The 14,202-nt window shown below is 45.5% G+C and overlaps 1 protein-coding gene across 1 annotated transcript in view; it reads right to left on the bottom strand.

Moving 5' to 3' along the window:
* The window catches only part of GRIN3A (glutamate ionotropic receptor NMDA type subunit 3A), a 163,443-nt gene that overhangs the window by 1,378 nt on the left and 147,863 nt on the right, over positions 1 to 14,202 (bottom strand). The window contains exons 7-8 of the mRNA XM_056848278.1: positions 7,555 to 7,719; positions 2,783 to 2,856 (exon numbers count right to left, since the gene is read on the bottom strand). Coding sequence (XP_056704256.1) covers positions 2,783 to 2,856; positions 7,555 to 7,719 — 239 coding nt within the window. The remainder of the gene's footprint in view (positions 1 to 2,782; positions 2,857 to 7,554; positions 7,720 to 14,202) is intronic.

Below are 14,202 nucleotides of genomic sequence, written 5' to 3'. Positions count from 1 at the left end.
CCTCACCCCTTGGCCAAAAAGAATGTGCAGTGGGCAAACAATAGAAAAAGATGAATCCGATACTCTTCAGCAGTGGTTCCCAAATGTTTTGAGTCAGGGAGCACTTTTCAGGAGAGAAATTCATCACAGAGCACTAATTTTCACCTAGCACCTATAAACTAAACCAAATGACAGTAGTATTTTTCTTTCCAATCTCTTCATGGCGCACTAGGAGATGTTTTGCGGAGCACCAAGTGCTCTGTGGAGCACAGTTTGGGAACCACTGCTCTACAGAATCCATCTGTTTCTATACAGAACATTGCTTTGTATTTACATAGTCTTTGACCCAGCTTTGCTTGGTATAGCTGCTGATCAAATAAACCAGAACCACTTTCACTCAAGGCGTGGTTTCACAGAATCTGGAAAACCACGTTAATAACAAAATTATCTTCTTATGTGAGATCTAAAATATATATGTTGTAATGAAGTCAACTGGTTTGTAGGGCTCTGCTTATTGTGTTATGGAATTTCAAGTAAATTCTGAGATCGAACTCAGACTTCTGTGTCGTTTGATTCAATATAATCTTATGGGAAGTATGATAGCTCTTCTTCTGTGTTGTTACATGTAAAGCTTTAAAAAAAGAAACAAAATCCTGATACACTTCAAACTGTCAGAAGGCAAAGTGCTGGTACATTATTAAAAAGAGACTTCAGGGAAATGTATAACTGAAGGATCAGTCTATTGTTCTCCAGGGAAATACTAATAATACAGAATAAGTTATTTTCATCATTTCTCAATTTCTTACCGTTTTCTATACAGCAACCATCTAAAGGAATAAACGAGTGTTATCGTGTAATAGATGGGGAGGACGGGAGATGTCTTTCTCTGTTAATTCCTCGTATGCTTGGGGCCTGCTACTACTACATGGCCCCGCAGACATTATAGAGAACTCCACAATGGAAGCACAACTGGTTTGAACAGGCTTGTTGCTGGAAGGGTTCCAATTAGAAATGGCAAACGTTAAAGAGATATTTTTATGACGATTTTCTACCCCCTCCGTAGGGTCCTTGGCCACTGTGTTTCAAGTAGCATATTTCTTTGCACCACAAAAGCAACTGGAAAGTTATGCTTGCCTCGGGATCTAGTTCTGTCAGATTTCTAAAACTTGCCTTTTCAGGCCAGCTGGGTTTGTTATGGGAACACGAAAGAAGCAGAACCATTGAAAAACACAAGCAAACACAATTATCATTAATCACACAGGGAGTGATGTCAAAGAACTAAAAACACCTGTCAGATTTGATGGGATGTTGCAATGCCAGTCTGTATACTTCAGCTTCTTGGAGCTCAGCACCAGAATGTTGTAAATAGCACCATTATTTTAAAAAATACAATGGAACGAGGTTGAAGCTACTGCGTTGTCTTTGGTCAGGAAAAAAAAGAAGCCAAAGAAAAGGAGGTATAGAACACATTGGCGTTGCAGACCTGGAAGAGACCCCTCTTCTAGGTATGGGGCTGGAGAATGGGCATAGCCCCATACCTAGAAGAGGGGTCTCTTCGCCTTTGTAGCAAAGAGGACAAGACTTGTTAAGCAACAGCAGCAGCCTTGCGTGAACTTTCCTGCTGGGGTCAAGAACTTTGTTAAAGGGTCTTATCCTATTAAGAGAGAGAGGGAGACAGATAATTATTTTTATTGTTTTATTTTTGTGTTTGTTTGTTTGGCTATAGGAGGGTGTCATCCTGCTAGGTGCCCAGGTGCAACCTCTTGTGCTGGAGCCCGTCTGTCTACCACCACTCAGTAGAGCAGCTGGGGAGGGTAATGGGTGTGGGGAATAGGCATCACTTCACACTATAGAGTTTTGGTGCAATCCTAGGGCGTCGTACCGACATGTTGACCACTTCCAGTTTATTCTGGAAGTGATGTCATGGCACTGTCAGAGGGCAAAATTCTAACCAAGCTGCATAGGAGGCTGCATGATGGTATACCAGCAATTCCATGTTGACTGTTCTTCAGATACCTGTGATTCCTTTCAAAATGCCATATTTACCTATGAAGTACAGAGCAGTGACTCAAGTGCAAATTAGAATTGTCTTTTGGTATGCGAAAAAGCTTTGGCCTTCTGAATGTTTGGGATGTTGCATTTGAATCATTTTTCAATTATTTATTCATCTTGGGATGCTTCTTTGATGTGCCTTAAACTATTTAAAGCACTGTTATAACACTGTTAATTTCGATTGTATATATCATTGGGATATATTTATCACTTTCAAGCTGTGGGTTCAAGGTGGTTTTACTGTACATCTTTTTAACCTTCCACGCTACACCCTTTTGTAATTTTGTACTTTTGTTTTGTCTTAATAAAAAGTATTACATAGCTTTTGCTTTTGAGGTTGCTTTGGACCAATATGGCTACCTGCAACTTCTATCTCTCTATGAGACTGTAAGGTAGCTTCTTGGCTATGCTGAGCATATGCACACATATAAAAACTGAGATTGCCTGTTGGTCTGTCATGTCAGTGGTGGGATCAGACAGGAGAATAATGTGTAAAAAGCGGATGCGCCTGACATTGCTGTTACACTGCAGAAAGGCATGGCGTCAAAAGAGTTCTTTATGATTTATGATTTGGCCAGCACAATAATAAATACTGTTTTTTGGTTTGTCTTTAACCCCTGACTACCTTGTATAATGCTATTGTTGCAATTGTTTGCATCTTCCTTTTAATTAAAAAAAAGTGTTTTGTGTCTGGGGAACTAATATCAGAGATTCATCTATAAACAGATTTTGATAAAGTGATTGTTCTGACCTCTTTTCCACTCGCTTTGCTTTAGGCTGGTGTTTGTCTTCAGTGAACGAACTATTTAGCGCTCGATGCAATCTCTAGAGAAAAGGAAGGGAAAGTACATTCATCAGTGTAAAAACTCACCTTGAATTTTGTGTGATTCTACAATTCGGATTTTCTACATATTTTCTGTGCACATTTTGCATTCAGGTGTTACTGGGTTTAATGTAATGATGAGTGTCCAGCAGTGCTCACCTGTATTATGTGGGGAGTGCTGATAGCTCAGTGGTATTGTGTGCAGAAGGCCTCAGATTCAGTTCCTGGCATTTCCAGTTAAAAATGGATCTAGCCGTGAAGCTAAGGAAGTCTTCTGACCGAGGTCTCAAAGAGCTGCTGCCTGTCCCAACATTAATAGGGTTGCCAGGCCACCCCTGGGCACCGGTGGGGGAAGGGGGGTGAGTAAGGTTGCCTGATTCAGGTTGGGAAGCTCTGGAGATTTGGGGATGGAACCTATGGAAGCAGGGACACAGTGGGGTCCACCCCCCAAAGCATCCATTTTATCCAGGGGAACTGGATGAGCGGTAATTCTAGGGGATCCCCAGGTTACACCTGGAGGCTGACGTCCCTATATACCAGGGGTGGGGAACCTCCAGCCCGTGGGCCGTTTACGGCCCGCAACATCATTGCCTGCAGCCCGCGGGTCTCTCCCACAGAAGCTGTCGCCATTGCTGCAGCAGGGCCGCCCCTGTGTGTTGGGGGAAAAGCTGCGGAGGCTCCTTCCCGCTAGTGCCCGGCTGCTCCTGCAGCTGTGTGCACCCTTGTGTATGGGGGGAGTGTGGAAGAAGCTGCGGAGGCTTCTTCCTGCTCGTGCCCGGCTGCTCGTGTATGGGGGTGTGTGTGGAAGAAGCTTCGGAGGCTCCTTCCCGCTTGCTGCCGGCTGCTCCTGCAGCCTGGTGCATCCTTGGGTATGGGGGGTGGGGGTTGGAAGAAGCCGCGGAGGCATAAGCCTGTTTTTGCATAAGCCCATTGTGCTTGCACGCATGCGCGTGTGTGTGGGGAGAAGCCAGGGAGGTTTGCATGGGGGGGGGGGGAGCCAGGAACCTCTTTCTTTCTTTCTTTCTTTCTTTCTTTCTTTCTTTCTTTCTTTCTTTCTTTCTTTCTTTCTTTCTTCCTTCCTTCTCTGCATAGTTTCTACTAGGGTTGCCAACCTCCAGGTGGTGGCTGGAGACCTGGCAACCTTAGCCTTTCTCCCCGGGATATCTACTCCTGGTATGGCCCCCAAATGATGTTACAAATATTCAAATGGCCCTTGGCAGGAAAAAGGTTCCCCACCCCTGCTCTATGGCATGACATTCCTGCTGACATCCCTCCCCTTGCACAACCTCAGAACCTCCAGGAATTTTCCAAGCTGTAGTTGGCAACCTTAGGCGAGTTTTGTTAGCCACAGGTGCATGTCAGTTGGACTTGCTGCCAGAATCAGGGAATCTCTGTGCAGAGTGTGTCTGACAACAGTAAGTAGGAGATTCAGGGGATGCCAATGTTGGTGGTGACCAACTCCATCTCTGAAGGGTAAAGTTGAAGGTGCACATTGTTCATCAACATATTCAGGGTCAGATATAAATTTATGAAAGCAAAAACAATATAGAGAATGCTACTGGTTTTGGAAGGTCAAAGTTGCTGAATCCTCTTTCCAAGCAATATAAGCCCAGTTGTGCAAATCAAATAGATGTAGGAAGGATGAACTCTTTAGTGAATGGACACCAGGAACCGTGCACATTCTGTGAACATAAGAGCAAGTGGGGAGGTGAGGCTGTTTATATGCTGGGCAGGTGGGCTACAGAGAAAACCATGGGCCTGTGGTCCACCTGCTAAGCCCCACCCCTGAACAGGCTACCCATAGGCTCGTTTGAACTCAAGGAACGAGCCTTGATAGGCTGAGGCTGTCTGGCCTGGGAAAGACCTGGAAGGGGAAAGACACAGCCACGGGGCATTCAAGGCCAGCACCATTAGCCTCGCCACATACTTCCCTCTGCCTCCTTCCCCTGCCTGAGCCAGTAAACCGGGGCTCCAGGTAAGCCCCAAGGGTTGCCAACCTCCAGGTAGTAGCTGGAGATCTCCTGCTATTACAACTGATCTCCAGACAATAGAGATCAGTTCACCCGGAGAAAATGGCTGCTTTGGCAATTGGACTCTATGGCATTGAAGTCCCTCCCCTCCCCAAACCCTCCCCTCCTCTGCCCCGGAACCTGCACATACTGAGGTACTGAAGGACTAAGGTACTTATCCTCAGTTTTTTACTCAGGAGCCTCGTGCTCAGGACAGTGGAGCCTAGGGTTGCTAGATCCAAGTTGGGAAATACCTGGAGATTCTGTGGATGGAGCCTAAGGAGGGCAGGGTTTGGGGAGGGGAGGGACTTCCATGGGCTATAATGCCATGTAGTCCATTTTTCAAAGCAGCCATTTTCTCCAGGTGAAGATCAGTTATGATAGTGGGATATCTCCAGCCACCACCTGGCAATCCTAGTGGAGCCCAACAAACAGCCTCCTACTACCTCGAAAGAGATGCTGGAGTAATTCTTTGAAGAAAGTTGAGCAAGGTCTATTTTTGCATAAGATCAAGGGTTTAATCAAGGGTTTAATTAACACAGTTACTGTTGTGTATGTATTTAGTAGGGTAGTAAGCAAGGGGAGACTTAGGAGCTTGAGTTCCGCACGAAGGCCTGCTCACCCTATTGGCTAAGCAAACGGATCCTATTGGCCCTAAGCCAGCATGTTCCATTGGTCACCGAGAGGGTATTCCCCCTCTATCACAGATCAGGGGGGGAGTGGCCGCAGGCAGCCAGGGGGGCATATAAGCAGGGCATGTTCAGTGTGTAAGTTAGTTCTGAGCTGAAATCAAATAAAGCTGTGTTGTTGAACTCCGTCTCAGATCTCGTGAATCCTTCCCACGCGGACTTACCACAATTGCAAGCTTCCAGATCTTAGGCTTTGGATAAATAAGAACCAGGTTTCCTTTGTTCTCTTTTTCTGAATGCTTAATAATGTCAAGGACTTATTTTCTAATGGATCTTGTGAGGCTAAAAACCACTAGCACGAATGGAAAGTCTTTCTGTTCATTAGTGTGCATCATCATTATTAATCCCCTGAGCCACCCAGCCACCTCTAGAGGGTTCCTTTGTCTGATAGCTGCTCAGGCCCCAGCTCATTCTTCACATGACTAAAAGCATTGCACAATAAACAACAAACAGGGCCACCAATTATGGTTGATCCACATTGTTTGGTACTGGTCAAAGAGCAACATGGATTACTCTCCCTTCAAAGGCCATTCCTTAATATCCCAGTAATAAAGTCTGGGATAAGTACTCTTTGGTCGTTTATGCATGGGAGCTTTACATGAGGTTTGTTGCTTGCTGGACTCACACTTTCCTGTTGGGAATCTATGCACCAGCAGTCTCCAAGCTCAAATAAAGTCCCTGTCCCTTGAAATACTGCTTTGTAATTGGCTTACTTTGTAGAGCTTACTGTGAGAGAAAATCCCTCCCCGAAACCCAATTGCAGCATAAAAAAGCATTTCAAGGAAAAAGAAGAAGCAAAAAAACCAGAGCAATCTGAAAGGAAGTGGGGGGGGGGGAGAAATCCAAGCCTTATTTTTAAAAAGCCTTTCTTCTGCTCAGAAAGAACTCCTAGGAAGCAGGAAATATTTGAATCCCTGCCTCTTTACACGCTGCTTTGTAATTAGCTGTGAGAGAAACCAAGCTTGTATGTCCCGCGCTTTGCCTTATGCATGAAGATTTCACCCGGGCTGAGCTCTGGGGAGATAGAAGAATTGGGTTAAGAGAGGAATGGGAAGTCCCAGGATTTGTGAGGTCTGGCAGCGAGGTCATCTCTAATGGACGGAAAACTCATGCACAACTCCAAGGAACAACCAAGACTCATACATAACTCCAAGGAACAACCAAGACTGGGGGCGAATGTGAGTGAAAGTACCCATGCATAAATTACCTTTGAAATCTATTTTATCAGTACTTAGAAAAATGCACATGGTGATGACGATGATGCTTTATATCTACAGAGGGATTGTTTATTGCAGGGATTCTTAGATGATACAGTGTCGCCATTGATGGATGCTAGGTCACCTGCATCTGGAAAGACAAGTAACCTGGCTCTGCTTCTGACTTATTCCAAAGTGTAATACTTAATTTTTTCCATGTAAAGTGAACTACAGCTACTTACTCATATTAGAGAAAGGAAAAGGGTGAATTCGGGGCAATCCTGCCATGTGAGCTAAACCCACTTCTTGGCCCCGATGACTGAAGTATACCCTACTAACTGTGATCCAGACTGTAGTCCATTTACTCTGTCTTGTAAAAATTATCAGGGCTATGGAACATATGGTGAATCCCTGTCTAACTCCACCCCTTCATCTGCATAGCCCCACCCTTGGTTCCATTTCTTGGTCACTCTAGGACCGTGGTTGCAACCTTTTTTCACTTGTGTTCCCCTTGACAGCCCATTTCCTCATATTACCAAAATGTTTGTAGTTAATATAGTTGCTGTTATTTCAAATGCCTTTCCCTGCCATTATTCTCCCCCCCCCCCGGGTACCCGTAAATGTCCTGGTTCATACCCTTGGGGGTACGTGTACCTCAGGTTGGGAACCACTGCTCTAGGAGACTGGCTTTTGAAGTCCTGTATATTCAGACCATCCCTTTCAATTTTGGGAGGGGGAGGCAGTTCAATCCATATAGAAAAAAGACCATCCATTGCGAGGATGTTCTGTTGCACCGGTATACATACCTGACTGGTATGGAGCCAATATTTCATTCTGGATTTCTTTTTAACTCGTGGGATCACCAGCCTGTACACTATGTGCTCTCCAATGGTAGTGAGAATCGACAAACCCAATCCAACGCATAACATCACAAACAGTCCTGAAAAGTGCTTAATGCCCATCTGCAGGGTCTGTTAGGAAAGCAGAGAACATCAAGGTGTTAATGATATTAGCAAACCTGGAGTATGTAGACAGTTTGATTGATTTTTATTCTCCCCACCATTTCATTTAATGCCATTTTGGTCTGCTAACCAGACAGACCTCATTCTTTCAATACCCAAGATCCACTTGCAACACCAACCATTTAAAACGTTTTTTAAATCATGTAGTTAATTTTATTTATAAATAGCCTTTCAAGTAAAACTTCTCAAAGGGTTATTTAATACAATATAGGTGGAAAAAAGCCAATAAAAAGCTAATAAGATACAGTGACATCTGTTAAAAATAGTAAAGGACAATAAAAGTCAATACAATGCTACAAAATCACTAAAACAGAAATCAATGAAATACAAAATTCCAGTGAGGCCATGCCACGTCTTATTGCGCCAACTCAAGTGACCTCTGGTCTATTAATTAGAGCAGTGTAAGCCCAACGTCTCGTTCTCTCTTTCCTCTGAGTCTGTTTTTCCTCTGTTCCATTTTTCTTCTCTGTTTTACTCTCTCTTTTAAAAAACACACCATGTTTGGGCATAAGTCAGCATTGGACCACAGCCCATCCCCTGAAGGCAAATGTCATAGACCACGCTGAAAAATATCTCTTTTCTCTTGTCTTTTTTTAAAAACCCAAAATGTGATACCTCTACTTCTGGTGCAACCCTCCTCTCCCTAAACTCCCTCTCTCCAGGCTCTGCCCCAAACTTCCAGGAATTTCTCAATGTGGGTGACCCTAGCAGGAGGATTGAGTAGGGTTGGCAGGTCCTCCCTCTCCACCGGGGGGGGGGGATTTTTGAAGGCAGGGGCGGGCGGTCGTGCGCACGGCCGCACATGACATGCTTATGTTGCTGCTGGGTTTACCATTCAAACCATGGGTGATATGGTGCTTCCGGGAGTAAACCCGGCAATGACATAAGCATGTCACATGCGGCTGCTGCTCCAAGCAGGCTGCTGGATTGGAGGGCAATTGTCTGCCAGTTCCAGCAACCTGGCAACCCTAGGGTTGGATGCTAGGTAGATATTTCAGTTGATTCATGCCAAGTATTGTTCACTGTTGACAGAGGAGATGCCGAAACATGGGGCGAAAACCCATGGTTGCTTTAGCCTCCTTTATTTCGTTTCAGCCAGGATTCACCCAGGATAGAACACACGTTCGGCGAATAAAGGAGGCTAAAGCAACCATGCGTTTTCGCCCATAGTATGAGCAAATGAGAACAGAACCATGTTGCAGCCATCCCTCATTAAAGCCTATGTTTGGGACCAATTTCAGGAATGCATGTAAAGTGGGGGGAGGAGAAACTAATTGCAGCAACAGGGCTCAGGGAATATGAAATGGTTAACTGCAATAACAGCAGGTTTATACACTGGCAATGTCTTTAATGGTTGATACAGTACAATGTAAACAGACATTCTCTTCGATCATAAAAGAAAAGAAAACAATACCAATGTACACATCTCCTTATTAGTGGACACTACAGTCCGACTTTTCACTGATTATTTGGTAGACTCCATTGGGCCAGGACCCCCCACTTTCATGTTGGCCCACAATCTCAGCTTGCATGGGGTTTATTCAGCAGTAGGGTTTCACTTTGCCAGTTAATAGTGGGCAATTGCCTGCCAATTAATGGGCCTGCCCGCTGGCCCTCAGGGGGAAGCAGGTCAGCTGAAGGGGATGATCCACCCATGCACGCAGCAGCACGTGGTGAAATAATGTCCCTTCTGGTGACCCGGAAAACGTGGGAAAACTCAGAGGGAGAGCAAGGCGACCTCTGACTGTCAGAAAGGGCATGCATAATCCAAAGTCATCAGAGAGGTGACTGAAAGTGAAATATCCATACATTAAAGACCAAACTGTTCCTCTGAGGTTACAGATAAGCTGCACTGCACTAACATTGCTACACTGATTTAGCCCCAAGGCATTGTGGCTTCAGTAACACTCCCCTTTTCCTTTGTATGAGTTGCATTTGTAATCTAATCTCTTTCCCTGGCTGAAGTAAAGCTTGTTAATGAATGCACTGTTGGAGAAAGGGTTCCTATTCAAGATTATTAATTCTTTCATATTAAGAATTGATTCATTAAGTATGGCAGCTACGCTTGATTAATTAAGTGATGAGTATAATGATTCCATTTACTTAACAGAGAAGAAAAGGGCATTTTTTAATTTGTACAAGCTGGTGCCAAATCAAAGAGTGAGCGGACAATGTTTTAACAGGCTTTACCCCTGGGGCTTCCCACTAGGGTTGCCTGCCCTAGGTCGGGAAATAATTGGAGATTTTGGGATTAAAACCTGAGGAGGGCAGGGGCTGGGGAGGGGAGGGACTTCAATGGGGTATATTGCCATAAACTCTCCTCAGCGAGAGCGGGGAGACAGGGCGGGGGAGCCAGTCCCAGTTTCCCCTCAGGAGTCGGCTGCCTCTACCCCCCGATCCTTGGCAGTCCCGGAGGACCTCCCAGAGGCCATCAAACAAAGGTGGGCGGAGGCTCTTCAGCGGGAGCGGGGGGGATAAGTCTCTCCCATGGACGGGAATGGTGCCCACAAGGATAAACACTATGTCCCCCTGGAGCTGCGGCGGGAGGTGTTGGAATGGAGCCACAGTTCCAAAACGGGGGGCATTTCGGGTTTGTAGAAACCTTGCACCTAGCAAGAAGGCAGTTCTGGTGGCCGGGAATGCACCAGGACATCGATGTGTTCATTAAATCTTGTCCCATGTGTGCGATGAGCAAGCGCTTAATGGGGAAATCTCCTGGATTGTTAAAGCCCCTAGAGACTCCAGAGGTACCCTGGCGGGTAATCGGGATGGATTTCATAAACGACCTCCCCTCTAGCCAGGGGAAGACGGTTCTGTGGGTGATCACAGATCTCTTCTTGAAACAAGTTCATCTCGTTCCATGCGAGGGGATGCCCTCTGCACACAAACTGGCTCGCTTGTTTGTGCACCAGGTCTTCAGATTACACGGCTTTCCATGGAAGGTCATGAGTGACAGGGGGTCCGTTTTCATGTCAAAGTTTTGGAAAGCATTTTTAGGACTTGTGGGTGTGCAACAGGGTTTGTCTTCGGCCTATCACCCGCAGACAGATGGGCAGACCGAAAGGGTTAACGCTGTAGTAGAATGTTACATGTGCTGTTTTGTAAATTATCACCAGGACAATTGGGTCGACCTGCTGCCTTTGGTGGAATACGCCTATAATAACTCGGTACACTCTGCTACTGGTATAAGCCCTTTCAAATCAGTCTACGGAATGGAATTCGGGCCCTTGGGGGCCGTACCCCTTCTGCCGGGTGGCGACCCCCCCCCCCGAGGTGTCAGTGTGGGCCAACACAGTGAGGTACACTTGGCCCTGGCTTATAAAAAATTTGGAGCAGGCAAAGGAGAGATACAAGGCACAGGCAGACAAGCACAGGGCGCCCCAATGGGAATTAAAGGTCAGAGGGAAGGTTTGCCTCTCCACCAAGAATCTCAGGTCTTTATGTTCATGCAAGAAACTGAGTCAAAAATTTGTGGGTCCGTTCCCAATCTCCCGGGTCATCAATGAGGTTACTGTGGAGTTGGAACTGCCGAAAACCTTACAGGGGGTGCACCCGGTATTCCATGTGAGTCTGTTAAAACCCTTTGTACCGGCACCTGAATGGCACCCTGAACCCACAGCTGCGACACTGATTATGGTGCAAGGGGAACAGCACTTTGAGATCTCCAAGGTGTTAGATTCTCGGGTGTGGAGGGGCCAGCTGGAGTATCTCGTGCATTGGAGACACCTGAACTCCAGCCACGATGAGTGGGTGTCTGCTGTGCACCTAAAGGCCCCCACCCTGGTAGCGGAATTCCATCAGCACTACCCCGCCAAACCGAGAAAACCTGGGGAGGGGTCTTTGGGGAGGCGGAGTGTCAGCGAGGACATCCAGTCGAGCCCTGGATAGGGAGGCTCCATGTTGCTTCTTCCCCCGCCCCATGCCCTTTATTTCACCCACTCGGCATCTGCGTTTCAATAGAGTTCCGCTGTGGAGCCTCTGGGGCCACGGAACAATGCCTGAGAGCCGAGAGATCGCCCGGTCGTTTACTAGTCAAGTTCACAAGTATGTGTCTAATGGGTAATCGCTGGCAAACACCTCCTTATTGTAAACGTGTATCCTTCCCATCCAAGACAGTTCCGCTGCACCTCAGCCTTTTGTGTTCTGACATTACTGTAATCAATCCTATTGTATGTCCCCTATAAAGACAACCAGTATTTCCCCCATCTGTATTCTGACCTTAAGTTTGTATAGACCTACTGAATCCATTTGCTTTCTTAATAAAACTTTAAGCTCTCTGCAACGTCTGGAGTGAAGTTTACTATTGCTGAAATGCAACGAGGTACTGAAGTCTGACAGCAGGCTATAAATACGAAAGATAAATAAAATAAATAAGGCTGCTTCATATATGCAGATCTCTGTCCTATGTGTCTGAAGGCATCCAAGTAAAGAGAATCATGGGACTGGCACATGGTTAGATGAAGCTGGCAAACTGTTCAGCAGAGAAGAGAGCATATTGACTCCTCCAAGTTTCTGTATAAAAAACTGGAAATGTGTCTCAAAATAGATTTGAGAGGTATTTCATCCGGAAGGGGGGGAGTGCAAATGTGTTTGTTGTGTGTCTAAAATTGGTCAGAAGGCTGCAAAGCTAGTGACAAAACCAAGAAGATGGATATTTCATCGTTTCAAGGGGTCACCCCAATCGATATTTCACGTACAGATATGGCCGGGGTTGTATCATTACTCTTTGCTGACATGTCTTTGTCTGCCAGCTGAAAGTTGTATCAAAAAAGGAATTCCAGGGGAAAACTCTATGAAACCCTGCACTGGTTTATACAGTGGTTTATACTGCAGAATATTCACAAGGAAGAATCCCCTCTTCTTCACTCTTCCAACACAGAGAAATGGTAGTGGGGCAAGCAGAAATGCACTGGGATTGCTGTGGGTTTTAGAATGCATTCAAATCACAAGGTTATAGATAGACGCTGTCCTAATGACAGTCATGGGGCCACCGGGTATGCTATTAGGAGTGGTGCTGCGCATTCATAATGTCACAGGCTCAGTCACCCGCACCTCCAGCTGCAGGATCCAAAATAACAGAGTTGGCAAAGATCTTTGTCTGAAGCCTGGGAAAGCTGCTGTCACACAATAGCATGTATGCAACCACTCAGTTCCTCTGGTAGGGTTGTCAACCTCCAGGTAGTAGCTGGAGATCTCCCACTATTCGAACTGATCTCCAGCTGATAGAGATCAGTTCACCCCCCAAATCTCCAGGTATTTCCCAATCCAGAACTTGCAACCCTTAAGCACACAGAACTTTGGAACATGCAAACAGAACCCCAGACCTTTGAGGGAACGCCTTTGCACGTACCAAAGTTGTGCGCAAATGAATAATAGGTGCATTACCAAATTTCCCTAACCTGGCAAACATGTACTTTGGAAAGAAAGCTTGTAGTTTGCACTTATATTGAAGGCAGTTGGAGAGTCAAAATGAAATGTCTAAAAAGGACTAGTAAGGAGAGCCCAATTTCCCACCAGGGCTCTCTCTGCAAAGAAAGGTTAAATTTTGTGCTGTGGATAAATGATTCCAGTTAAGCAAATTTGCATGTTCTTATGTATTTTGCATAACTGATTATCTTCCTGCTGGCCATGGGGAGGACAAGAAATCCTGCAGAGGACACCCTGCTATATTGGCTCGAGATTTCATCAGCCACAGATGACACGCCTTCATATTTATGTTAGCAGCCAAAAGGGAAAGAAATTTATCTTTCGAAAGCACAAAGGCTGAGATTTCCAGGATGCTGAATTCTGAATCAGATACCAAAGGCATGTGTCATGCATACATGAAGTACAGAAAGACCTATGTGACTTACGGAGCAAATCCTAAGGGCACTTTCCCAGGCGTAAGCCCCATTTAGTAGAGTTCAGTAGAATCTTGAGTTGACCTGTTTAGGATTGAGCTGATAGTCCTTTAAAAATGTAAATCCCTATGTAAAAATTGTTGTTGTTGCTGCTGTTGTTATTCCCTGCTTTTCTCCACAGTGGAGATCTAAAGCAGCTTATAACGGCATTCTCCCCTCCTCCATTATATCCTCACAACAACAACTTTGTGAGGTAGGTTAGGCTGAGAGGAATTGATTGGCACAAGGTCATCTAGCAAACTTCCCTGACAGAGTAGGAATTTGAACCTGAATCTCCCAGATCCTAGCTTGACACTCCAACCACTACATGATGCCTCCTGAAATTTAAGAACGTATGAAATGGATCAGATTGGATCAGATTGAGGATTCATCTAGAGCACCATGTTTACAACTATGGCCTGCCAGATGCCTCTCAGGGGTGGGTCAACGGAGTGATGGCCCCCTCTCTTTTTAGCTCCATCATCTGTTTTTCAAAGGAAGACTGTCTTTGAATTTAGGCTCCAGTAGTACATAAGGGTTACTATCACTGGGA

The sequence above is a fragment of the Euleptes europaea genome, chromosome 4 (assembly GCF_029931775.1).
Source record: "Euleptes europaea isolate rEulEur1 chromosome 4, rEulEur1.hap1, whole genome shotgun sequence".
In the NCBI taxonomy this organism is placed as follows: domain Eukaryota; kingdom Metazoa; phylum Chordata; class Lepidosauria; order Squamata; family Sphaerodactylidae; genus Euleptes; species Euleptes europaea.
Note: the sequence above shows the minus strand (reverse complement) of the source record. Positions and strands in the feature narration are given on the sequence as shown.